The sequence below is a fragment of the Euleptes europaea genome, chromosome 3, assembly GCF_029931775.1.
Source record: "Euleptes europaea isolate rEulEur1 chromosome 3, rEulEur1.hap1, whole genome shotgun sequence".
NCBI classification, from domain to species: domain Eukaryota; kingdom Metazoa; phylum Chordata; class Lepidosauria; order Squamata; family Sphaerodactylidae; genus Euleptes; species Euleptes europaea.
In genome coordinates, this window is record NC_079314.1 from 29,867,590 (window position 1) to 29,892,472 (window position 24,883).

A 24,883-nucleotide genomic window follows, 5' to 3' on the forward strand; every position below is an offset into this window, starting at 1 on the left:
ATGTGAGTGGGGGGGACCACCCATAATTTCCTAAGCGGATGCGCTGCATAGAAGATCTGTACGGGTAAGAGGGAAATAGGATGGGTAATGCTTTTCAGCCTGTCTCCTCTTCCACCCCTGCTCTGTTATTTGAATAATCCCTTCCCTGGCCGTCCCCTTCACCTATCAGAGCAGGGCCTGCCATTTTCCACCCCAACTGGGCTTTTCAACCTCCAGAGCACTTGAGGACGTCAGAGGGTTAACCAGGTGCAGCCCTCTCGCCTTGCAGTAGGATTAAACATCTCTTCAGTGCAGGGCCAGCTCTCTCCAAAGGGAAGGAGGCAGGGTGCTTGTCGGCCCGCTCTGCAGAAAGCACAGGTGTCAGGTTTTGAAAAGGGGAATGTATTGCTCTCTGCCTTATCTTCCTCTCTCAATGCTAGTTCATGCAAAGGGGGAAATTAACAAGGATCTCTGGTCCCCAGTCAGGCCTTGATGCAGTTAGTTACAGCTGAGAGCTAGTGGAATAAAAATGGCTAAAGGATCAAGCTCTGAGACCCCCGCCCTGTGCAAATCCTGCCTCCGACAAACCTGTTAGGTAGGTTTGTTATTACGTTGTTGTTACCTGTATGTTGTAGATGCAAGGGGGAGGGAAGTGAGATTGACAGGGTAGCTTGCCTAACATGTTTTTATCCTGTTGTGACCTGCTCTGAGCCCGGCTTGCTGGGAATGAGGGTGGGATAGAAATGCAATAAACAAATAAATAAATAAATAAATAAATAGGGGCGGGGGCCGTGGCTCAGTGGTAGAGCATCTGCTTGGCATGCAGAAGGTCCCAATTTCAATCCCTGGCATTTCCAGTTAAAGGGACCAGGCGAGTAGGTGATGTGAAAGACCTCAGCCTGAAACCCTGGAGAGCTGCTGCTGGTCTGAGTAGACAATATAGACTTTGTTGAAGGCTTTCACGGTCAGAGTTCATTGGTTCTTGTAGGTTATCCAGGCTGTGTGACCGTGGTCTTGGTATTTTCTTTCCTGACGTTTCGCCAGCAGCTGTGGCAGGCATCTTCAGAGGAGTAACACTGTCCTTCAGTGTTACTCCTCTGAAGATGCCTGCCACAGCTGCTGGCGAAAAGTGAGGAAAGAAAATACCAAGGCCACGGTCACACAGCCCGGATAACCTACAAGAACCAATACTGACTTTGACGGACCAAGGGTCTGATTTGGTATAAGGCAGCTTCATGTGTTCATATGCTTATATGTGAGTTCGTTGCCAAAAACATAAGAAGAGCCCTTCTGAATCAGAAAGGGGATCCTTCTAGTCCCATAATGAACACCCAGATTCTTCTGAGAGTTTACCAGCAGATATCAGCAGGCCTTCCCTGCTCCCCCCCTCCCCATGCACAACTGGTTTTCAGAGATACACTGCCTCTGAACATGGAGGTTTAATGGAGTCATCCTAGTCAAACACATCCCCTCAATCTGTCCAACTCCCTTTTGAAGTCATCTTGGTCTGCAGCTGTCACCATACATTAATGGCAAGTTTTCTGAAGTGGCAGTTTCTTTTCTCCAGGTCTCTTCCCTGAGAAGCTTAACTGCGCATTATTCCCAGATCATTATGGGTTGGATCCTGACTAAAGTTTCCAGCAGCAGGATGGAGCTTTCCGGCCTCCCTCTTCCCTCTGCTGCTTTATTGATCTTCATGAAATCTTCTCCTGGGGGACGGGAGACCCTGAGGAATGACAAGAGGGGCTCTGCAGCAGGGAGGGGAAGCTGGTGGAAACTGCCTGTTTAGTCTGGATCCAATGCTGTAGGCATAATCGACCAACTGTGAGGTCCACCCATCTAAGGTAATAATAACCCTGAAAGAGAGGCCAATCAGGAACCCCTAATCCTGCCAGGCGTGGCTGGCTCTCTTTAACCCCCGTGCACATGAAAACCCCGTGCACATGAAAATCAAGGTCTGAGTGAGTTCAGGGGTTTTTATCCCAGGTTGTCTTCGTCAAGAAACCCTAGGTTTTTAATCCAAGATATTAAAACACAAATAAAATAGGATATTAAAATAGGATTGTCATTTTCCTTTTCTTAGACCCCATTTCCAGACTTAAAAAGGTAACGGCAGTCTCCTGTGCAAGCACCAGGTCAATACTGACCCATGGGGCGATGTCACATCACAACGTTTACTAGGCAGACTGTGTTTACGGCAGGGGTGGGGAACCTTTTTTCCACCAAGGGCCATTTGGATATTTATAACATCATTCGCAGACCATACAAAATTATCAACTTAAAAATTAGCCGACCAAGCCCAAGCAGGCAGCTACCCCAGATGACCCCCCCCCGGGTGCGGGCAAGCAGGCAGGCATCCAACCGGTGGCGCACTCGCCCAACTGGTGGCACAGGATGGTCTGTTGCACCAGCCGGGCATAGCCGTCCAGCTACACGCCGGAGTTGCTCCTGCTCCGCATGGTCGGGGCCGGATTCTACAGCTGGCTCCTGTTACCTCCGCCTGCAGGGATGAAATAGGACACACTGGCTAAGAACTCCCACCCCGCTCATTCTGGCCCTGCCCCTTTAACCCCTCCATTGTTGCCACTTCCACCCCCAGCCCTCTTGTAGTACAGAGGGAATACGTTTCTCCACGGCCCGGGTAGGAAAGGGTTAAAACAGTTCCTTGGGTGGTCCTAGCAGCTCCAAGGCTAATGACTCTTCTGCAAGGGGGGAAAAGGGTTCCTTTTCTCAGCAAAACCAACTCACATCCGCCTTGAATAGAGGCTATTCCTGTCCGTGGGAGGGGGCAGATCACCAGTCTTAGATCCTTCTGAGCTAGAGATCCGCCAGGACCCATGAAGGGCCAGACCAAATGATTTTGCAGGCCTTAAACGGCCCCCGGGCCTGACGTTCCCCACCCCTGGTTTACGGGGTACTTTGCCATTGTCTTCCCCAGTCGTCTACACTTTACTCCCAGAAAGCTGGGTACTCAGATTTAGCAATAAAGTAATTAGACAAAAAAGGAAAACAGATCAATTATTCACATCCAGCCAATTAAAAATAGAGGATCCCTTTAAGAATTAAGAAGAAGGCCTTCAGATTCCTCCCCGTGCTCCTCTTTTGCTGGCTGCGCTGCCTTTAACGAAGGGTGTCCTGATTCAGTCAGTGCTGTTGTGTGGGCTGTAGGGCGTGTGTGTGTGCGTGTGTTTTCTTTCTGTCTCTCTCCTAAACACACCTACGGAGTTAATCACGCCTGCGTTGCTTTCGCGGAGCGCTACTGCTGGGAGCAAAGAATGAGGCTTTCACGTTGCTCATTAACTTCCCCACGCATGAAAAAAAAAGGAAGCCTGCGAGTCTTGAGTTTTGAGATGCTGCAGAAAACTGAATTGGAAGAAGCGAGGAAAGGCAAAGGGAGCCAGAAAGGCAGAGAGAGGGAGAGAGAACTTAAAGACAAAGCCCCCCCCCCGCCTCCACGGGCTTGTTGGTTGTGCCGCTTTCATGTGCAATTCCAAGGTGACCCCCCCCCCCACCTCCGCCAGGCTTTGCTTTCTGCAGGCCATGCTATGTGGGGTCAACGCAATAGTCCTTGTAACAGTCAGGGGCTCTTTCTGTTTCCCCAAATAATGGGTCATGGGGGGGAACCGTCAGCTGTTTCCTGATCACAGGTTTTTTTTGAACACTTCTCCAGAAGCAAGCCGAGAAACACTCAAAAGCAGCTCCCTTCCCCACCACCGAAACACAGATTATCATCCTCTTTGAGGCTGAAATCAGCTTTCACGCCTGGGGCTACAATATGCCAGGTGAATTTCAAACAGCCTCAGCTTTTCACATTAAATTGGTTCAGGGGGCAAGGGCGCTTAAAGTGCCAGCTTTCACACTGGCAGGAGGTGAGGGATCTTGGGAAAGGGACGGTGCTATTTTGGCTTTGTTGCCACTGCTTTCCCTCTCTCTCTGCGCACAGTACAAAGTACAGACTTTTCACTCAGCTCCTTGATACAAAGGTATATGGAATAGTGGTGATGGGCGAGAAGGTTAGGCTCCTGATCCGCTGAACTGGAAGTGTGGGAGTAATAAGTTTTTAAGGTATTAGCTGTTGCTCCCAGTTAACCCTGGTGAGTCACTAAAAGCAGAGGGCAGCTAAGATGATCAAGAGGTTAGAACCCCATCCCAGCAAGGGAAAGCTAAAGTGTTTGGGGGCTTTGTAGTTCAGGGGACAAAAGGTGACTAAAGGGAAGATTGTGATAGGGGTTTATAATGTTATGAATAGTCTGAAAAGTGTAGATAAGCAGACATTTTTCTCCCTCTGATAAATATTAGAACCGGGGTCATTCCGTGAAATCGATTGGCTGTAGATTGAATGCAGATGAAAGGGCGTATTCTTCTTGTTCAGGATGTAAGAGCACCGGCAGGCATGGAGTGGGTTAGCTTTCATTTTCTCCAGAAGGAAGGCTGAAGCAAAGTTTACATCCCTTTAGAAAAGGAGTACTTTGCCCCATTTTTGGTGCTGCCACCTAACTGGAAGCGTGGTTCCTACCAGCCCTTGGGCACCAAGTTCAGGAGTAGATAATTTTCTCACCTCTCCTCATAGCTCCTACCTCTTTCTTTGCTCATGTCTCTCCTTCTTAACTACCTTAGAGGGAAGGGCTGGTTTCGCCCACAGAAACATGTAATTTAAAACATTGGTTTGTGGCTGGCAAATTGAAAAGTCTAAAACTGTCTGTCACCAGTCCTTTCCATGGCAAGAAACTGGTTGACAAACCAATCAAAGAAGTAGAGACCAATGATGGAAGCCTTTTTCTGCCTTTCTTGGTCAAGAGGATCGCTGGAAAATAAGTCTTCTGATTCATCCCTGCAGAACCGCACAAAGTCGAAGGGAACAGCAAAGTCACCAACTCCACTGGACACTGTGCACCTCAGACTGTAGGAAAGCCTACATCTCCTCCTTTCTTGCTTTTCAGACCTCACAGAAAATAAGGAGATAAGCAAACTCCAAATGGTACCATGTCAGTAGAAGGAAGGCTGCAGCCATAGAAGAAGAGCCATATGCCGACTTTCTCTTACCACTTAAGGAAGAATCAAACCAGCTTACAATCACCTTCCCTTCCCCTCCCCACAACAGACACCCTGTGAGGCAGGTGGGGCTGAGAGAGCTCTAAGAGAGCTGTGACTAGCCCAAGGTCACCCAGCTGGCTTCGTGTGGAGGAGTGGGAAAAACAAACCCGGTTCTCCAGATTAGCATCTGCCGCTCGTGTGGAGGAGTGGGGAATCAAACTCGGTTCTCCAGATTAGAGTCCACCGCTCTCAACCACTACACCACACGCCCCCCCCCCTACATCCATGGCCTGTACCCAAGCCAGGCCCAGAAGTCCTTATCCTGCAACCAATTAGTACAGGAGGCATCTCTGACGGGTATAATTCTAAAGGGTTATTTGGAGCTCGGTTCCATTTCCAGATATGGTTTTCCACAATCACCAGAAGCAAAATCAGCTGAAATACTCCTCTGAACCCTCAACGCCATCTGCTGCTTAGCAGACATTGGAGCCATCACTCAAAGTACCACTGTGCAACATCCATATTTTTAACCGTTTCCCAAAAGAATGGAGAACCATCCAGGATCTGACGAGTAAATTCAGAATGGAGACTTGTTGCTCCAGGAAACTTCTAAATTAATTAGGCCTCCTGCTGATGTGGTACATGAAGGGGATTTCCTGACTTCTGTTGATTTAACTGTAGCGCATAATCTCCAAGTCCCCATCAATATGGCTGTTTCAAATTTAACTCTTGTTTCATGTACATAAACTCAACTGTTCCAGTACCATGCGCTACTTATGTGCAGGACCTCTGAAATAGTGGTCCTCCACTTACCCTCCACCCTCCACACACACTGAATCAGAAATCGCCTCAAGAACATAAGAAAAGCCATGCTGAATCAGACCAAGGCCCATCAAGTCCAGCAGTCTGTTCACACAGTGATCAACCTGGTGCCTTTAGGAAGCCCTCAAACAAGACGACTGCAGCAGCATTGTCCTGCCACAGCACTTAAGATAATAGGCATGCTCCTCTGATCCTAGAGAGAATAGGTATGCATCGTGACTAGCATTCATTTTGACTAGTAGCCATGGATAGCCCTCTCCTCCTTGAACATGTCCACTCCCCTCTTAAAGCCTTCCAAGTTGGCAAAAATCACCACATCCTGGGGCAGGGAGTTCCACATTTTGTCTCTTCCTTTCCAACCAACATGCAACATTTTGTGCTGAATGTTACTGGACTGAAGGGGAAATGTACAGAAGTAGGACTAGGGAGCTTTGGATCTTCTACCACCTCCCCAATACTTTGGGCTACCCCAAGTGCCTCTCAGAACCCTCCCCCCACCCAACTTTCTGCTGATTTCACGTTCAGCAAAATTTCGGTGGCAGCTCCAGTTACATGAGATACAGAAAAGACGGTGAAGCTGATATACTGCAAAATGAAACAAATGGACAGGAGCAAGTGTAAAGCAGAGAAAATGTTCCAGAAGGCGCAGTCTTATGTTCTCTAGGATGGTTTTGAGACAGTTGAAGGGAAACAAACAGCAAGAAAGATCCCCAGGAAAAAAATAAAACGACAAGAATGCACAAGAACAGTGAGAAGAATGGTCAAGACAGAGTCTCCTAACGGCCTCAGAAGGAGAGAAGGAGGACTGGGCAGCACAGTTTTATTTCATTTTATGTTTTCGCCCCTCTCAGAGGAAGGATGGAGCCAGAGATCAAGAGTACAGCTGTCTGACAGCCGGGCGGGAGGCCAAGTGTCAGGCTGCATCTTACATGAAAGGCAGCCCAACTCTTCACAATAACAAGAAAAAGAAGAGAAATGGTCACCGGAAGCCTGTCGGTGTCTTTTGTGCAGGGGGAAAAGGGCTGGTCATCTATTCCTTAGCAGTGAATCTTTCACCCACAAAAGGCAATGCTGCCACTTTTTCTTGTTTTTGCTTACGAGTGGTTTCTGAGCTCTGGTATATGCTGGGCCGCTTTTGCTGCCTAGCGTCGAGGAAACACTTTGCTGCAAAAGATCCTCTCCACCCCCCCTTCCCAATGTAGGGGGCCATGGCTTAGTGGCAGAGCATCTGCTTTGGCTGCAGAAGGTCTCAGGTTCAATCCCCAGCGTGTCCGGTGAAACGGACTGGATGATGTGAAAGACCCTGGTGAGTTGCTGCCAGGCCGAGCCAACTGGCCTTGACAGAGTGTTGGTCTTGAGTACTTCTACCACTAGTCCATGGCAGCTCCTGATCCACACTGGACGTTTAGTGGCAACTGCGCCATTTTTGTTCCAACGTGATTTTGGAAGGAGGAGTGGTCAGAACAAGCTGCCTCTTTGTTATTATGTCTTCCTGCTGGTTACTCCTCTCTTCCAATGGAGCACAGCGGTATCTTTGTGCTATCAAATTTACAGTATGAACTAGCAGACCTGGCCAGTCCCACAACCTTCAATATTGCTCCATCTTTTCTCTTCCCCCCCCCCCACTTTGTTGCTTGGCCCTGTCCAGCTAGGGTTTCCATCAGTGAGAAGGCTGTGGGTGGGGATATGGGGGCATGGCACCAGCTGCAGTGCCATGCTTCTTCTGGTAAAAAAATCAGAAGTGACAAAGGTAGCTCTAGGAATTGCCTGTAGTGCTGTTGTCAAGAGCTATCCATAGAGTTTGTGGCAATTCCTAGAGCTACCCTATGTTACTTCTATTTTAGTTTGGATTTTTTTTTTTTTTTTTTGTAGAAGTGACGTGACATTGCAGTCAATATCATTTTGGGGTTTTTTGGGGGGAGGGGTTTTAATTCCCCCACACACACTGCTCAGAGCAGGGGTTCGGCAGCAGACAGATCAAGTGAAGATTGATGGGTTTCTGATTTCAACCTCTCGATTATTTTTTTGTTTGTTTTTGAGCCACAATACAGTAGAATATTTTCTGGTGCACCACCGACTTAGGTATCCCTTTTTCATAAATACGCATCCTTGCCTGCCCGTCGTGCTTTATTTCTTTTCTACTGCCCATGCAGTGTTTCCCAGTATTTTCCAGCAGGCACAAGTTCTTGCAAAAACATTGTGCGGCCCCAGGCTAATGGTCTGACACGGCATATGGTCACTTCATATGTCTTGACGAATCCCTACATCTGCAGTAGGGATGCTAGAACAGCAGCCAGTCCAGGACACGTTCCGCTTGCTGGTTGCAAGCGGGGAGCCCGTTTTTGGATGGGCGTTCATAAGCAGCTTGAACCTATTCATTGGGTTACTTTTCATGTATGTGTACGATACAGTGCAGTTGGCAGAATTTCATGTGTCTCACACAGCCTCTTAATACTCCTGCCCCATTCCCAGATCTGTCCTTGTGCTCACCGGGTGGCTACCTGAAACCAACTTCCGTTGGGATCGAACTCAGGTCATGAGCAGAGCTTTGACTGCATTACTGCAGCTTACCACTCTGTGCCACAGGGTTCTAGTCCAGTAGCACCTTCAAAAGCGACAAGATTTCCAGGGTATAAGCTTTCAAGAGTCAAAGCTCCCTTTGTCTGATACCAGCTTTGACTCTCAAAAGCTTATATACTGGAGATCTTGTTAGCCTGTAAGGTGCTACTGGACTCAAACCTTGCTCTTCTACTGCAAATCAACACAGCTACTTGCCTGAAACTATCTTTGCAATAAGTTGTCTCTGGGACAACATAGGGTAACGTGCTAAAGGTTAATGATAATCCATTTTATGTGATAGTGAGGATGCACCCGAAGGCGTGTTGGCCACCCTAGGATGATGCTCCTTCCATGAATCCAGGAACATTTTACCATAATCTGAGCACACGGCAGGTAGTGGGACTGTACAGGGCTAAGGTTGGAAGCAGAGCAAAATCATTCCAAGAGGAGGAAGTTCTATCAAACAGCGCTGCAGTTGACTAGGGGCAGGAGAAGGATTTGACCTAGGCTGCTCCTGGGCTTTTAACAGCAGCTTGATGGGCAGAAATTGGTCGGCGAAGCTTTTCACAACATGAACGAAAACGTAGTTGCCCGCCAGCTTTTGCAAATCCGAGTGCCATCTGAGGCAGAGATGCAGTGGCTGGGTAAAAAGTTAGCAACCCTAAAAACTGGCTGAGGTCTGGAACTTCATTGGAGATCTAGGCTGTGATATGGAGATATTGGTAGTTTCCAACTGAGGTTGTGAAAGCCATCAGAATTTATTCTTTTCCCAAAAGTTGGTATCTTGATAATGGTCGCAAGTAAGCCTCAACTCTGGCAGGCCACAAAGGGAAGATTGGCCTTCTTAAACCGGCTGCCAAATGAGGAACATTTCTGCTTTGCTATCGTGGTGCAGTGGTTAAGAGCAGTGGTTTGGAGCAGTGGAGTCTGATCTGGGGAACCGGGTTTGATTCCCCACTCCTCCACATGAGCGGCAGTCACTAATTGGTGAACTGGATTTGTTTCTCCACTCCTACACATGAAGCCAGTTGGGTGACCTTGGGCTAGTCACACTCTTTCAGCCTCACCTACCTCACAGGGTGTCTGTTGTGGGGAGGGGAAAGGAAGGTGATTGTAAGCCGGTTTGATTCTTCCTTAAGTGGTAGAGAAAGTTGGCATATAAAAAACAACTCTTCTTCTTCCTCCTCCTTGTTGGTGGTGAAGTTCTGGGGAGCTGGAGAGGGTGCCTGGCACAGAGAGCCCCTCCGGGCACATCTTCTGCTTCAGAGCCCAAGTCTGGCTCCTGATTGTCATATTCAAGACTCCAACCTGGACCCGCAGGTGGTTCTTGAGAAAAGATCCCATCACCACCCCTCATGAGCTTGAGGGCCTGTGGCTGCCCTTCAAACTCTGGGGCAGATTTCTTAGCCCATGGCTCAGATTTCGTCCTGACCCCACCGCTCCTAGACTCAGCTAATCCCAACCCACAGATTCTTGAGAAAAGATCCCTTCATCGCCCCTCATGAGCTTGAGGGCCTGATGCTGCCCTTCAAATACTGGGGCAGATTTCTCAGCCCATGGTTCAGGTTCGGTTCTGACCCCACTGCTCCTAAAGGTAAAGGTCCCCTGTGCAAGCACCAGGTCATTCCTGACCCATGGGGTGACGTCACATCCCGACGTTTCCAAGGCAGCCTTTGTTTGCGGGGTGGTTTGCCAGTGCCTTCCCCAGTCATCTCCCCTTTACCCCCAGCAAGCTGGGCACTCATTTCACCGACCTCGGAAGGATGGAAGGCTGAGTCAACCTTGAGCTGGCTACCTGAAACCGACTTCTGTCGGGATCGAACTCAGGTCGTGAGCAACGCTTTTGACTGTAGTACTGCAGCTTAACACTCTGCGCCACGGGGCTCCTAGACTCAGCTATCCCAACCCATCTTGTGCAGGCCTCCTGTTTCTGATGCCCAAACAGGACCTCTTCAGCGCCGTCCTTTTTGTTGTTTTGAATTAATGTCCTCATCAAGTTGCATTCTTATGGTCATTGTATTGATTATAAATACCATTGGTACAGATAATCCATAGTCAGCTAATGAAAGCAGATTGCTTATCTTGTCTCTTCACTGTTCTCATAATCACCGTTCTTTGCAAAAGCTCCATTTCTTTGTTAGCTCAGCTAACCCGATGGCCTCTTTTCTGTCTGAGAGGTTCCTCTGGACCGTGGTTACTCAGCATGACAAAGGAGAACCAGGACTGGTGGTAAGCAATTAACCTCCTGGGTCTTTCTTCTTGCAGAAAACCCCAGAGAATCCTGCTTTGACCCTGGCTTAATTAAGAATGGCACCCGGGCTGGGGCAGAGCTGAAGCTAGGCTCAACTATCACATACTACTGCGACAGCGGCTACTTGATCGAGGGGGTGTCCACCCTGACGTGCATCATGGGAGGAGATGGGAAACCCGTATGGAACAAACCACGGCCTACCTGTACAGGTGAGCGGCAGGTGGACCTCTGCCTTTAAGAAGCATCCTTGAGTGTCACTGGAGTTCCAGCACAGAGCAGCTTCTGCAGTGCCAGAACTGTAGCACATCTAGAATCGTAGGGTAATAGGAGGCGAACAGGTCAAGAGGCAATTGTCCAAGCCCCCTTGATGGGCCAACAACCCAGATATTCCAAGCCATCTTTTACACTGTTCCAGGTTGTGAGATCAATTGAGCAGTCATGAAAAATCGCACATTAAGGTATATCCCATTTATGACATCCAGTCGACGGCACAGTGTTCATAATGAAATATGTATCAGGCACAGTCTTTGCTTAGGGTGGATTCAGAATGTCCTTAATGAGAATTAGCAGTGTGCCCTTTGCTTGCTGTGCGTTGAATTAACAAGACTCACCTGGGCATCTTCAGAAGTAAAGCTGAGGGAAAGGAGAAAGGGAAGGGCTGGAGGACTAGTAACTTGACAGCCTGGTTTAATCTATTTCAGCACCATGTGGTGGCCAGTACACGGGATCGGATGGCGTTGTCCTGTCTCCAAACTATCCCCGGAATTACACCAGTGGACAAGTGTGCCTGTATTTCATCGTGGTACCCAAGGACTACGGTATATCCTGGGTGGTCATGAACCCCCAATCTCTAGCTGGGTCTCGATTGCTCTGTTTATGCTCAGCAGGGACAGCCCAAGACACTTTCGGTGCCTGAGGCAGAACATCCAAATGGTGCCCCATGTGATGGTGGGATTATTAGAACTGGATAGTTGTCAATTAGCTTTTTTTTTTAATGGTACCCCAGAATCTGCTATGTGGGGCATTTTTCACGGTAGATTTTGCTTCTGTTTTGCCACGGACTAAAAAAAAACAAGATTTAAATGTTTTTTTTCATGGCCCCGATTTATCCCCGTCAATTATCTGTAGTTTTGGTTTTTCATGGGAACAAAGTACGCTGTATTTGACAACGGTTTGGTCTGTCCCTTTTGCAGGAGGCCTCCCCTTCCAACAGGCTCATTGTTTATGCCTGCCCCCAGCTCCACCCCAACTCCGCCCAGCAGATTACCTCGTGCGGTTCACCAGCCCCAGCGCAAAAAACAAGCACCAGTCCCTCTGGTCTCCATTTTTCTTCTACCCTCGCTCTGTTCTGCTTTTGGAACAGTCAGATTCCAAATTGGGAGGGGGGGCAAGGCAGCGCTTTCCTCAAAGCTTCCCTCTATTTTCTATAAGTGTGGAACCCATTGCCCTTTAGACAGGATTGGGGGGGCAGGGAATCGATGTGCCCAGAGAAGTGTTTAGCTGAAAGTGTGCATGGCGGGGGGGAGGGGGGGAAGGAAAGAAGGCCCCTGGATTGCGCGCCGGCCATGATCCGGCCACATTGCATCGTGAGAGACAGGAGGGCTCCTAGCTTGCGCACCAGCCCCGATCCAGCCAGTGTGCATGGCGAGGGGGGGGAGAGGAAAGAAGGCCCCTGGATTGCACGCCGGCCATGATCCGGCCACAGTGCATCGAGAGAGAGGAGGGAGATAAGAGCAGTCTGGCCGCCACTCTTCAGAAGAGTGATGGGAGGGAGTTTTGCCTTGGGTTTTCCGCTCTCAGGATGCACATTTTTCCCATCCGAATTCTCAAAAATCCCCCCTCCCCACTGGGGTAGAGGGGCCAACAGCCCCTTCCCTTGAACATCCCCCCCACGGGTCCAGCTGCCCTAGACTGAGCTGCCACCACCACCACCCCCAGCACACGAGGAGCACATGGCGTGGCCCCGCCGGTCTCCCCCTGGAGCCGTCCTTCCGACGTCCCCCTGGGCTTGGAGGTGTGGGCCCAGCTCCAAGGCCCATCCCGGGCGAGGGGCGGGGAAGGCGTGTGGGGACGGAGGGAGAGAAGTGCCAGGATTCTAGGCAGGCAGGCAGCAAAAGGGGCGGTATTCTTGTCCGAGCGCGAAACTCCCCCAGCCAATCACCTTTCTTGGGGGAGGAGAAAGGAGACGTCCCGGGGAGCAAAGCAAACATTTTTTTCATCCGAGCAACAAAACACGTGTCCACAGGAAAGATCGTCTCAAAAGTGGTTTGGATTGCCTCTCTTTTAACGCGGCTTATTTTGCTCAGTGGGGGAAAATACGGATCTCCAGTGAATAACCAAAATTTGACTCCGACGCAAATCAGCGTTGAAACAGCAGCAAATCTCCGTGAAGAATACCCCTGTGAGACAGGCTGCTTCACCCTGCTGAATGGAGCTTTGCTTTCCCAGAATAGATTTATAGACAAGAGTTGACAGGTTTATGGCAGCAGATGCCACTCATCCACTTGTTAAACGGGGCCCTGGTTTTCCTCTTCACTAAAGTAGCGAGAGGAGCCAGGAAAAGGAGCTGCAGTTTGGGACGTTGCTAGTTCGAATGTCACCTCAGCTGTGTATTCACAAGGTAGCCTTAGGAAAACCACACTTTCACACCCTTAACTCCTTCACCTATAATGTGGGGGATAGTAAAAGTGGCCTGCTTTGCCAGACTGTCATTACTATTACAAGGTTAATTTAAGTTCTTTTACTACTCAGCCCTATATAAATGCTATAATTTTTTTTAAATCAAAATTGTGTATCAAATTATGCCCTGAAAATACTTCATTCTGCAACCTGTATACAAATACATATTAAGAATATAATTTCCCCTCCCGCCATTTTGCATAATTGTGTATCAAATTTATTACATTTTTATTTCGTTTAATAACATTTATACCCCCCAACCTTTCTGCCCTCATAAGGGCCATCAAAGTGGCCAGCAAATTTAAAACATACATAATGAAATCACATCTTAAAAACCATTATAACCAGCTACAAACACATAATTAAAACAGTTAAAACCAGAACTGAAATACACATGCAAAAACATTTTAAAAATAAATATTGGGCAGGAAGGAGAGATTATTACATGATCAACAGACCTTTCATTAATAAAGGCATTACCTATGGGGAGCGGGGAGATGGCAGAGCTTTGAAGAGCATCCCCTGCTACTGGAGATCCTATTCAGAGCTTTCTTGTCTGGCTTCTACCAGCAGGAAATGCTGTCACCATTTCCAGAATATCTCCCTAACCATAAAAGCTAGCAACTTGCTTTTTAAAAGAAAACAAAAGCAGACAGTCTCGGGAAGTTGAATTCTGTACCCTATATTGCATTCCGCCCTTCTGCAGAATTGCTGCATAAACACTGTTTGGCCTCTTATCAAATATGCTCTTATCAATCAAATCAAAAACCTTTATCAGTTTACAAATTGCATAAGCCGACCACACAACATCAAGAAATCACACAAATGAACAATCATGATGTTAAAAGAATGGTGGGGGAAGGAAATTATCCAAAGATATTGACAATCAATCCTCAGAGCCTCGTGACAGCTAAGGAGGTAGTGGTATGAGGCTTCCAGTCAGATAGAAGATATAAAACTGCCTGTCAGAATGGCCTTTAAACTTACATTAAGAAGGCTCATTGAAGAGTAATTATGCTGTATATTGCGATTAACAGGTTATATCAATTGAAATCCCTTGTCATCGAGTTTGTTTGTCTCATTGTTTTTCACACGTTCCACCATTACGGAAGCTTTCCCTTACTCATATGTTTGGTAAGGAGCCTTTGCGCACCACCAGGGGATCTGGAGTCTGCTTTCGTTCATGTGCTCAGTTTAAATGCCACACTAAATTTAAATGCACGTGGACTGTTTAAATGCCACATTCCGTTAAAATGCATGTGAACTGTGGACACATCTTAGAATAGTGCTCTAAGTTTCTCTGCGGCTGCGCAGGCTAGCTGCCTTATTCAGGGAAGGATATCCCTTGCCGATCTTCTTTGCTGTGGAATCCCAGCAAGCTTCCAAGAGACTCCGGGATCCCAAAGCAAATTGGTGGTTTACACCTTCCTTTCCTTTATCCCTTAGAAGCGCCTTGATCCATTGATCTTGAGCAGCGTGAATCTAATGTTTGAGGGATATAAAGACTGAAATAAATCTTGCCACTGACAATGTAGCCTTGGGATCCCTGTCTCTTAATAAAAAAGGCATTATGTCAGACACAGAGGCATTAGATTCATATGTTAAAAGGGGAGAGATATAACGTGATCGGAGTTCCTCATAAAAGCGGCGTTCCAAGAGGGCATGAGCTAATGAATCAATAGAGCCAGAAGAGCAAGGACAGGTCCCGGCTTGGTATGGTATATTCAGAATTCTGCCCTGCATAACCCTAGAGGGGTCAGCATTCAGTCTAGCTAAACAGAAGGCTCTAGAAAGACGAGGAGTTGTCAAATAACAAGTATAAGCGGGCAAACCGCGTGGTGGTAGTATTCTGAAAAACTGAGATGAACAAACGCGGCGAGCACAAAAAGTAGTGCTGTTACAATCAAGCTCTATAATGCACTTTTTAATTTTGGTGAGGTTTACACCTTCCAGGGATGAAGTGACAGGGAGCAGCTATCCTCGGCCAACTCCGGAGAGGTCTCTTGACACAACACTGTTTCCCCTGGGTAGTAATAATCATGTAGACAATAGCTGATGAAAGAGACATGCCCTATTGCAATACCACAGAGCATGCTGCTCCATCAAAGATCATACGTGGCTACATCTGGGGTTGGCTGTTTCACCAGGGACAGCTTTCCTAAGCTGTATCCACGTTTTCCCATAGTATATGATGAGTGTATCGTAAGTCATTTTTAATTTTTAATCATGTGTACAGTGCCATCGGGAAGGAAAGCGGTATGTTGTAGCCTGATCTCATCAGGTCTCAGAAACTAAGCAGGGTCAGTACTTGGACATGAAACCACCAAGGTGTTGGCAGAGTATGCTAAGTACGCAGAGAAGGGTCAGACTCATTGATTAAAGATAAAGTTGCCTTTATTGAGGAAACTACATTTTAGGATGTGTGTGTGTGTGTGTTAAGTTAAGTGCCGTCAAGTTGCTTCCGACTCATGGCGACCCTATGAATGAAAGTCCTCCAAAATGTCCTATCTTTAGGATAGGAATGCTGAAAGACAGAGCCTCTAGCTGTCTATCTAGCTAAGGAGGGAGGGAAAGTGTAGAATGACTTCCGAGAAGGAGGAGTAAATTGTCCCCTAAGAGTACCAGTCTAAGGACAGACAAGAGGTGTGGAAAAAAGGGTGGAAAGGTCTCTAACCTTACAACCCTAACTAGCTGACCACTTGCCCGCCCCCTGCTGGGTCTTCTAGACAATACAACTCTTCCAACACAAGGAAGGCTCTGTAGAGGTAGGCAATGGCAAACCTCCTCTGCCTTGAAAGCCCCTTGCTGGGGTCACTGCATCAGTTGAGATTTGATGACACTTATGTACATTTGGTGCCATCATTGAGCATAGCACTTGACGTTTGACATAGCACCAGAGAGGAGGGAAGAAGGGGCTGGGGGGGGGGAGTGAGTGTAAATTGGGGAAGAAAGTGTGAACAGTCTAGTTAGCGATACTTAGGTTTAGTTTCATTGGATGTGGACTAAAGCCCAAAAGATGGAACTTGAAGGGGAAAGAAAAACCATCTTGGACAGGGTTCCAGGCATGGAAGCGGGGTGGGTGGGTGGACGGGGCAGAGGAGCCAGCTGCTTCTCTACAAGTTTATACAAATTTAGATCAATAAATGTTTGTGCTCCAACAGCATAGCCCCACAAATACAAATCTGAGACACTGGATGCAGTTCTGGACATATTAAAAAATACAAAAGTAATATTACATCCAGCATTGCTACAGGTATGATTGACATATATAAATTCAATTAGGAGGGAATTTTAAAAAATCTATGTCTTGGTCAGTCCTAGTATACGGCTAATGCCCCAGCAAGGCTTCCAGAGACAGGATAGGGTATATCTTTTTTTTTTTTTTGGGGGGGGGTGCCCATTCTCAGAAGTGTTCATAGACTCCTTGGTTGCCATTGTGAAGCTGAAAAAGGGCACATTTGTCTTTAGGCTATACAACAGATATTGCTTATAGCTCCTCTTAGTAGCTCTCTGATGGCAAGTGGCAAATTCCATGTCACTGATAGGTGATGGGCACCCTCCCAATGGATTTCTGGACATATCTTCACAGGATCTTGATCTAGGGAGGCAGGAATTTCACAAGGGTCCCCTAAGTAGAAGCTGGTTTGTATTTCACAAATCCAGCTGTTGCAACAATAGATGAGAACTTTGCGCTTCCTGTTGATTCGCCCAAACCCGTATCTTCTTAAACTGGGCACAAAATTCTGAGGGCCACCAAGAGGCAACCTTGGGGGCTTGCCCCAGGAAGGATTTATTTGGGGGCTTGCCCCAGTACAGGCAGAGCCCCCTCATGGCGTTCCAGCAAGACAACTGATTTTGCAAAGTTCAGAAAACATCTCTGCTGGCTTTAGTGTTGACATTTCCTAGCGAGGGACCCATAAACGGGGCATTTACAAGCTGCAAATAAATCTTGCAAGGAAAAAAAAAAGCCCTCAAAACTGGTGACAACAAGAATTTGAGCCTCAGGGTTTCGAGGCAGAAAGCTGTTGTTGTGCTTTGAAAAAAAAGGATATGTAAAGATACATAAATAACCACAAACGTTCAGAAGGCAGCTCTTTTGAAAAAATACTCTAATGACCTTCTTGTTGTTTGTTAGAGAGGAAAAATTCTGCGTGTCACCCAGATGCATTTACAATGAAAGTGATAATTTAAAAAAATGAACTTGGAGCTCTGCTTCTGGGCACAATCTGCACAAGCGCTGCCGCAGAGCAACTGACTCAAAGGTTTGGTTTGGTAGAACTAGTGGTGAGCAATGCTATTCTGGTTGGGTAATTCTTAGCGGATGCTCTGCTGTTAGAGTTGCCAGCTCTGGGTTGGGAAATACCTGGAGATTTTGGGGGTGGAGCCTGAAAAGGGAGGGGTTTGGGGAGGGGAGGGACTTCAATGCCATAGAGTCCAATTGCCAAAGCGGCCATTTTCTCCAGGGGAACTGATCTCTATCGGCTGGAGATCAGTTGTAGTAGCAGGAGATCTCCAGCTGCCACCTGGAGGTTGGCGACCATATCTGCTGTCCAGGCATCGGCCTACGATCCAGAAGCAAATTTTGCTGTACAAATGAAACCTGCAAGTGAGGGGCTCTTTCACATGAACACATGAAGCTGCCTTATACTGAATCAGACCCTTGGTCCATCAAAGTCAGTATCATCTACTCAGACTGGTAGCAGCTCTCCATGGTCTCAAGCAGAGGTCTTTCACATCATCTTCTTGCCTAGTCCCTTTAACTGGAGATGCCAAGGATTGAACCTGGGACCTTCTGCATGCCAAGCAGATGCTCTACCACTTAGCCACACCTACGATTACATGCAAATCATAGAGATTCTCAAACACCCACCAGTTTGGCTCATGTCCTGTCGCCAGTAGCGAGAGAGGAGTCTGTTTTGACTTAGGAACAATTTTTTTTAAAAGGTCTGGGTGATTGGAGAGTATACAGAGCTCTAGACCCTTTCCCCTTTTGTGCTATCCTACTTTGGCCCATGTATTTTTATTATTATTCAGGGCTCAACAAATCTCAGATGCCTGGTTGCCATGGCACCTAAAAAAAAATTATGGCACTGTGTATTTTCAGTATTGTCTCTCAGTGATCCTCAGTAGAGGTTTAAAGTTTATTTGTCATTTCACATCAGAATGGGCTTTTTTTTATTGTAGAGCGCAAAAATGCATGTGCATGAAGGTCTTGTCATTGCTTGTTTATATGTTAACAGTACTGCATTCAGTGGTAGATGAATTCATTTCTTAACTGGCTGCTTTCTGTACTGGCTCTGAAATTCAATTGTCGAGCTTTTTAAAGCAGTAATGAAGTTATGAGAAATCAGGGTCAAATTTGATTAAGGTTAGAGCTTTTTATTGTGTTGATGACAACCAGGTTTACTCCATAGTTATTTATATACTGCTACATTTTGGGGGAGGGAAGGTGGCATGGTATAGTCCAATCTCATCAGATTTCAGAAGCAGGGTCGGCAATTGGATGGGGAAATTTTCTGTAGAAAACTCTGTAGATGACAGCAAAGGCAAACCACCTCTAATTCTCACTTGCCTTGAAAGCCCCTTGCTGGGGTCGCCATAAGTCAGTTGTGACTTGACACTGTTCATGTACACACTGTACAATGCTTCTGTCATTGCTTTAATAAAATTACAAGAAACTGTGATGAGTTTAGGATTAGGTTTTGTAGTAGTGATTGGAAAATATGGTCATTAAAATACAAAACAGCCCTGAAGGCTGAAAAATGAGTCTGGCCCCCAAATTCCTGGGTTGGCTCCAAGAGCCAAAGGAAATTTGTCAAGGCCTGTTTTAATTATATAGGAATATGCGGAGCACTGGATTAGGCTGCCAACGCTGTCTAGCTTATAGAGTTGGGTACCCAAAGGTTGGGTGAAAAAAGACTCAATTATGTATAGAAATATATTTATTTTAAAGCGCTGATATCTGTATTAAAACATTAAAATGTTATATTAAAAGAAAGTACAAATGGCAACTAATACAGGTTGATAAACTAAAACCACAATCCAAACATGTTTCGGCCCCCTGGCCTTCATCAGTGGTCTAACAACATCACTTATAATGCACACCAATACATAATATACAACATGTATAACAGTAGTAAAGCAGAATTATAACAACCCAGGTATGTAGGGATGTATTCCATTTTGACTCTGTGCCCAATATATTCTATAAAATTTATAAAATTAAAGAGCCCACTGCTGTGGAATACTTTCTGCTTGTTCTTTTCTGGCTGCGTTAGCCTTCCATACAAGGTGTGCATACTAGTATCAACCAGCTAAACGGTAAGGGGCTTTCTTGTCCTTCCTGCCTAAGATGCTTTTTACCAGGAGATGTGTGTGCGTGTAAAGTGTTGACAAGTCGCAGCCAACTTACGGCGACCCCTTATGGGGTTCTCAAGGCAGGAGACTAACAGAGGTGGTTTGCCAGGGCCTTCCTCTGCCTAGCAACTCTGGTATTCTTTGGTGGTCTCCCATACAAGTACTAACCAGGGCTGACCCTGCTTAGCTTCCGAGATCAGGCTATACTATGCTGCCTCCCCCCCTCCCTTATCTGGAGATGCCAGGATTAAATTGGCAAACACTGTACCACTAGCCCACAGCTCCTCCTCAAGAAGCTGTGTTAGGTTGAACCACACTATGCTTAGCATTTGCTGTTCGTGCTTGGGAGGGTATAGTTCAGCCAACTTTCAAATCAGTGCTAGTGTTGTATAGTGGACAAAGTACCAGGGCCGCATCCACACACTGTTAGGTGTTGTGCTGTTGTTTAACTACCGCAACGGGATATTCTGGCTTGTTTCCACAGAAAAATCAAGTTGGTGAATGATGGCTTAAGCGGCACAGTAGCACAATATCCAACGATGTATCCGAATATCCCTAGTTGACATGTTGCCTCGTTAGGTGAATTCAAGAGGTGGGATTTAGCAATAGGGGGAGCGGAAAGGACAATGCGCTTAGTGCCGTGCCTCTTGCGCAAGCAAGGGGCTGCAGCACCACCGTAATGCTCTTAATAAATTTTGTTAACAAAACAATCTGCATACCGAGCAATGAAACGTACAATGGATGGTTTATGTGATTTTCTTTAGTTTGGTTTTGAAATTGTATCAGAAGAAGTACCTTCTCACACTGGAGATACAATTGTTTGCGTTTAGCGCCAAGCAGACAACACAATGAAGAGAAATTTTAGCACTTCCTTTTGCCCTGAGACTGTTGTGCATATGAAAACACTTCATGAGATCCATCCCTCTGAATTCTCCTACTCTTTCTCTGCATCAACCCCTTGTTTGCAGGGAAGGGATAGTAATACCGACCTTTTCCTGCAAGATTCATGCATGAATTAGAATGATAATGGATATGTGAAGCACATTGAACTCCCTGAATAAATGCTAATTTATTATGATCATATGTCTGCTTAACAATAGCCAGTGATCACTGGGGATATTTCTTAGCTTTGATGCTTGGATTTAGCCAGCTGTGCTGAATTGCTGTCCTTCAACCTTTCTCTTCAACCGCGTTTTTTTTCCTCCCTTGGCGTCTTTCATCAACAGTGGTCTTTGGCCAGTTTGCCTTCTTCCAGACGGCTCTGCATGATATCATTGAAGTACACGATGGCCCCAATCAGCATTCCCGACTCCTCAGCTCTCTCTCTGGTTCTCATACAGGTAAGATGAAGCAGCTCTCCAAAAGTCTGATCAAAGTGGACATTGTGGTTGTGGACCTGATGGAGGAGATGCTTCCTTGCTTCCTCTGTGTCAGTTCCTCCTTCACTTGAGCCCTAATTGCACTCTTTTGCAATGCAAACAAGGATCCCCTTGAAAAGTAACCTGTTCTGTGCTGGAAAGCTTCTATTTGGTAATTTACACATGGGAGTTTTACCTGAGGTTCGTTGCTGGCTGGACCCACACTTTCCTGTTGGGAATCTATGCACCTTCAGTCTCCAAGCTCAAACCAAGTCCCCACTCCTTTTAATGCTGCTTTGTAATTGGCTACATTGTAGTGTTTACTGTGACAGAAAAGCCCCCCCCCCCCCCGAAACCCAATGGCAGTATAAAAAAGCATTTTAAGAACAAAAACAAAAAACGGAGCAATCTGAAATGAAGGGAGGGGAGAAATCCAAGTCTCGGTTTTAAAAAGTCTTTCTTCTGCTCAGAGCTCAGAGGAAGCAGGAAGCATCTGAATCCCCACCTCTTTACACGCTGCTTTGTAATTGGCTGTGAGAGAAACCAAGCTTGCATGTCCCACGCTTTGCCTTATGCACAGGGATTTCACCCTGGCTAAGCTCAGGGGAGAGGCAAGAATCATGTTTATAGAAGAATGGGAAGTCCCAGGATTTGTGAGGGCTGGCAGCATGGTTATCTCTATTGGACAAAAAAATCATGCATAACTCCAAGGAACAACCAAGACAGACCAGGAGTGAACGTGAGTAAAGGTACCCATGCATAAACTGCTGGTTTGAGGAGAGTATTTTTTTAAAGGTTGTTGACAGACTAAGGGCTAGTTTTGATGGAGTTTCTCTTTTTTCCCCTGTGTTGCTGTGGTTTTCCAGGCCTGAGATGCCCAATTCCTGGGCTCATGAAATGCTTTGGATACTTTAAAAAGAGAGAGAGAGACAAGGAAAGACTCCCATGCAACACATTGCAAATCTCTATGTTCCCTGTCATCAGGAGTTGTGGCAAATGCTAGCCAGGCAGTGAGCATGGATGTTCTGCCAGGTATTAAATCCTGCCAGGAGATGAAGTAGGGCCAGGGCTTTGCACAAGTCTGTGGTTGTGATCCTTGAGTACATGGAATACACACATGAAGCTGCCTTCTGCTGAGTCAGACCATGAATCTAGATGGTCAGTCTTGTCTACTCTGACGGGCAGTGGCTCCCCAGGGTTTCGGGTGGAAGCCCTTCACATCACCTCCTACCTGATTCTTTTAACTGGAGATGCTGAGGATTGAACCAGGAACCTTCTGCATACAAAGCAGATATTCTCCCTCTGATCCATGGGCCCTTCCCTAACACTAGGCTCTTGACGCTAGCATGGTGTAGTGGTTAAGAACAGTGGACTCTAATCTGGAAAACCAGGTTTGATCCCCCACTCCCTCACATGAAGACTGCTGGATGACCTTGGGCTAGTCACAGCTTTCTCCGAACTCTCTCAGCCCCACCTACCTCGCAAGGTGTCTTGTGGGGAGAGGAAGGGAAGGAGATTGTAAGCTGGTTCGATTCTCCTTAAAAGGTAGAGGAAGTCGGCATATAAAATGGGGAGGTGCTGTGGTTCAGTGGTAGAGCATCTGCTTGGCATGCAGAAAATCCCAGGTTCAATCCCAGGCATCTCCAGTTAAAGGGACTAGGCAAGTAGATGATGTGAAAGACCTCTGCTTGAGACCCTGGAGAGCCACTGCCTGTCTGAGTAGACAATGCTGACTTTGATGGACCAAGGGTCTGATTCAATATAAGGCAGCTTCATATGTTCAAAAACTAACTCTTTTTCTTCTTAAATGTATGCATAGCCTTTTGATCTAGAATTACTACCCCACTGATCTTTGCTTCTTCTTTTTTGCTTTTTTTTAAGGTAAGAAATTATTTATTTGGTTTCTTTGGGGAAGGGGATTTTAATGCTGTTGTGTCCTACTTCGTAGGCGAATCGTTGCCCCTGGCCACCACCAACCAAATCCTGATCAAGTTCAGTGCCAAAGGCCAAGCCACTGCCAAAGGTTTCCATTTTGTCTACCAAGGTAGGTGCATTTTACCCACCTCGAAAGGATGGAAGGCTGAGTCAACCTTGAGCCCGCTACCTGAAACCAACTTCCGTTGGGATCGAACTCAGGTCGTGAGCAGAGTTTGGGCCGCAGTACTGCAGCTTTACCACTCTGCGCCACGGGGCTCTTGCCCATGTTTTGGGGGACCTATTTTATCTCAAATTTGAAAATGTGGGGAAACGCAGGGGGAGAGCCAGGCGACCTCTGATGGTTGGAAACGGCGTACATAATCCAAACAATGACCCAAAGTCAACGGAGGGGTGACAGCGAAGAAAACAGCCATGCATAAAAGACTTGTGAGTCAGTTGTGACTCAGCAGCGCACTTGACCTTTATCTGCCTGTGCGGGTACACACATATGCATACGCAGTGTGCCCTTGTGGCTTCCAGTCTAAATGCCTCTCATTTTACCAGTCAAAACTCAGCGCTTTTAGATCATTCTTGACATTGTTATTCTTTTTAAAAACAATCTTTCCCTGGGGTGTTTTTCAAAGGCTTACTTTAGAGTCCCTAATTAATGGCCATTCCGGTGTTTATGTTTAATCTCGGTCAGGGAAGCGTGGTGAGGCATGGGCTGTTCCTTCTCCAGAAAGGGCTCCTAGTTTTGGAGAACCCCTGGAAACCCTTGAGCCATCCAGCTTTGTTGCAGCCAAGAGCCTCCACTGGAAGACCCAGGCCTGCTTCCTTCTGACTGATTTTTTATTTTGTCCTAATCAGAGAATCTTTCAGCTGACTCTCTGCTTTAATTATGGGGGAAGATTTTGATAGCAATTGTTAATGATTTAACCGAATCAAAGGCCTTGATGAAGTCAAATAAAAAATTGCCTCCTTCCCTCCGGAATGCTAATTGCAACCCCCTGGGCCATGCACAATCTTTACTGATTGCTGCAGGGAGAGGAAAGGCAAAAAGAAACAAATTCCTCCAGAAGTCTGACCCCCCCCCCTCCAAAGCCTGAATCAGATACCCACTAGCTTTCTTTGATGGCTAGTTACACACAGGGGATGGTAGATGGCTTTTGCTCTTGCAGTCTTTGGAGAAGGGTGCTTTGACAGCATCTTCTATGGCCAGGTTGCATCCTGCTTCAAGGATTTCCTGCCCTTGTTGTAGGGGTGGGCAACTGGCGGCCAAAGGGAGGCCCCCAGAGTGAACACATGAAGCTGCCTTCTACTGAACCAGACCATTGGTCCATCAAAGTCAGCATTGTCTACTCAGAACAGCAGCGGCTCTCCGGATCTCAGGCAGAGGTCTTTCACATCACCTCCTTGCTTAGTCCCTTTAACTGGAGATGTCAGGGATTGAACCTGGGACCTTCTGCATGTCAAGCAGATGCTCTACCACTGACCCACAGTGAGCGACCCAAGTGAGTCTTCCCATCTGTCTCCCAGCAGGACTCCCGATCCTCCCTTTTCTTCATGGTGCTCCTCTAGCAGGATTGTGTGCCCCCTTCTCACTTCTCACTTCATCACATGCTGGAGCCCCCTTCTCACTTTGCTTGCCGGCTCCAGCATGTGATGCATGACAGGCTCCGTGGCTAAGGGGAGAACTGCCCAAGCTTCTCTGCCGGCACTGGGGTTAACGAGCCTTGTGTGTTTTGCAGGGAGTCAGTAGGGTCGTGGAGGAGAGTGCCATCAAGTCACAACCAACTGATGGCGACCCTGCAGGATTTTCAAGGCAACAGCCAACCCAAAGTGGTTTGCCATTCCCTGCCTCTGCTTAGCAACCCTAAACTTCCTTTCTAGTCTCCCAACCAAACATTAACCAAGGCTGACTCTGCTT

At 46.9% G+C, this 24,883-nt stretch overlaps 1 protein-coding gene across 1 annotated transcript in view; it reads left to right on the plus strand.

Annotated features, from left to right (window-relative positions):
- The window catches only part of CSMD2 (CUB and Sushi multiple domains 2), a 690,555-nt gene that overhangs the window by 530,263 nt on the left and 135,409 nt on the right, over positions 1 to 24,883 (plus strand). The window contains exons 30-33 of the mRNA XM_056846155.1: positions 10,660 to 10,854; positions 11,347 to 11,463; positions 20,908 to 21,021; positions 22,988 to 23,083. Of these exons, the coding sequence (XP_056702133.1) occupies positions 10,660 to 10,854; positions 11,347 to 11,463; positions 20,908 to 21,021; positions 22,988 to 23,083 (522 nt within the window). The remainder of the gene's footprint in view (positions 1 to 10,659; positions 10,855 to 11,346; positions 11,464 to 20,907; positions 21,022 to 22,987; positions 23,084 to 24,883) is intronic.